The sequence below is a fragment of the Lolium perenne genome, chromosome 2 (genome assembly GCF_019359855.2).
Source record: "Lolium perenne isolate Kyuss_39 chromosome 2, Kyuss_2.0, whole genome shotgun sequence".
In the NCBI taxonomy this organism is placed as follows: domain Eukaryota; kingdom Viridiplantae; phylum Streptophyta; class Magnoliopsida; order Poales; family Poaceae; genus Lolium; species Lolium perenne.
Genome location: NC_067245.2, coordinates 76116281 through 76118189, shown reverse-complemented (window position 1 = coordinate 76118189; position 1909 = coordinate 76116281). Strand labels below are relative to the sequence as shown.

At 51.7% G+C, this 1909-nt stretch overlaps 1 protein-coding gene across 1 annotated transcript; it reads right to left on the bottom strand.

Annotated features, from left to right (window-relative positions):
• Positions 1–272: 272 nt before the first annotated feature.
• Positions 273–794, bottom strand: LOC127328659 (uncharacterized). The gene has a single exon (XM_051355241.1). The coding sequence runs from the start codon at positions 792–794 to the stop codon at positions 273–275; it is 522 nt and encodes a 173-aa protein (XP_051211201.1).
• Positions 795–1909: the final 1115 nt, after the last annotated feature.

Here is a 1909-nt window from a genome sequence, read left to right as displayed (position 1 = left end):
GTATCTTTGTTTGGCACCGTGACTGGATTTGCTACCCACTTGGTTTCCTTGAGTTCGCTGATGAATCTGGCCTTGCAGAGCCGATTGAATTCCTCGCCGACGGCCTTGCGCTTCGGCTCCAAAAAATGACGCAGTGTCTGCTGGACAGGTTTGGCTTTGGGGTCAACATTGAGGGCGTGCTCAGCAAGTTCCCTAGGAATACCTGGCATGTCGGATGGCTCCCATGCAAATATTTCCCAGCGCTCATGGAGGAACTCGATGAGCTTGCCTTCCTATGCGACAGCAAGGTCAGCCGACGTGTTGACTGTTTTCTTCGGATCAGATGGATGCACTTGATGCTTCTTTGCTTCCTTGGCAGCGTCAAACTCGTCGGTTTTTGTGTTCCGATTATCGGTAGGTGGCTGCTTGTGATCTGTGAGTACGTCTAATGCATTGAGTTCCTCCCTGACCCCGAATTTGGAGGCGATCTTCTGAAAGTCTTTGTCGCAACTATCGGATCGAGAGAAACTTCCGTGGACAGTGATTGTGGTCCCATTGTTGCCTCGCATCTCCAGTTTCAGATACGGATAATGGGGGACCGCGATGAACTTGGCATATGCTGGCCTCCAGAGAATAGCATGGTACTGTGATTCCCAATTTACTACCACGAACTCGAGTCGTTCCTTTATGAAATTGCCGGGTTTACCAAAAACAACGTCCAAGGAGATCTTGCGAAGAGGGTAAGCTGGCAGGGTTGGGATGATACCGTGGAAACCTGTGTCGGATTCTTGCAGCATGTCGGTTGTGATGCCCATTGCCTTCATTGTGCTTGCGAAAAAAAGGTTTAAGCCACTGCCTTCGTCCATGAATACCTTGCTCATATTGAATCCGCCAATCTGTGCTTCGAGTACTAGGCCGGGCGGCGTAGCCTGTCCTGGGAACGTCCATTAGGTGATCGTCCCTATTGAATAGGATGCTCTGCTCTGACCTATCAATGTACCCTGGGGTGTTCGTCATGGCGACTTCTGCGAGGTTTATCTCCCGCGTGATTTTTTTAAGCTCTCTCTTGGAGATGCCGGTCTTGTGGATCATGTTCACCTGTCCCCGCGGCATAGGAAAAACTTCGGTTGGGATGCGAGATTGGTCCTGTTGGGACTACAGTGCGGGCAGTTGACTAGAGGCGGCTCCACCCTGTATTGTCGGGTGCGCCTGCGTATTGGAGCAGGATCTCAATGCTTCACACAACTTCTGAAGCTCGAGGAACTGTTGACAATCCTTGAGCAGGTGAGATGCTTTCTTAAAATTGACTTTTGAGTCGACGTAGGCATGCAGTTAACAAGGGGCGTTTAGTTGCTCCATGGTCGGTAGGTTGGGCATCTGGGGAGGGTGGTTTTGTCGGCTGCTCCCGGATCCGCTGCAGCTGTTATCCCGACGATCATTATATTGTTCAATGCACTGGTCACTGCGCCAGTCAGCGTGACCGGTGGTGATCATGTTGGTACAATCGGTTGCTTCGTAGCCGAGACCCCTTCTCGTCTTTCAGTGATCCTGTCGGCTCCCCGAGTTGTTTGGGCGCCTTAGATTTCTCTCGCTTTCGTTGCTGCGTGGGGGGGGGGTCTACGCACGTGGTCTTCGCCATCAGCCTAGCTATTGGTGGTCTCCATCAGTTTGGTGATGGACTTTGATAGATTAGCTGCCAGCCGACGCTGATTGAGTTCTGATTGCTCCCTGACCAGTTGAACGCACCTTTGTGCTACATCCCATTTTGTCTGAGAGACTAAGATGGTAGTATTGGCATTGCTGTCGTTAGTTTTGCCACCCAGTCGTTGATTGTTTCCGACGTGCGCAATGTTGTCAGCCGCGGGAGTTTCGGTTCCGACCTCCGAGTCAAAGGTAACGCAAACCTGGTATTGCAGCGGTCGTGCCACGG

Excerpts from the sequence above, each read along its gene's own strand:
- LOC127328659 (XM_051355241.1), bottom strand. The coding sequence starts at position 794 with ATGGGCATCACAACCGACATGCTGCAAGAATCCGACACAGGTTTCCAC.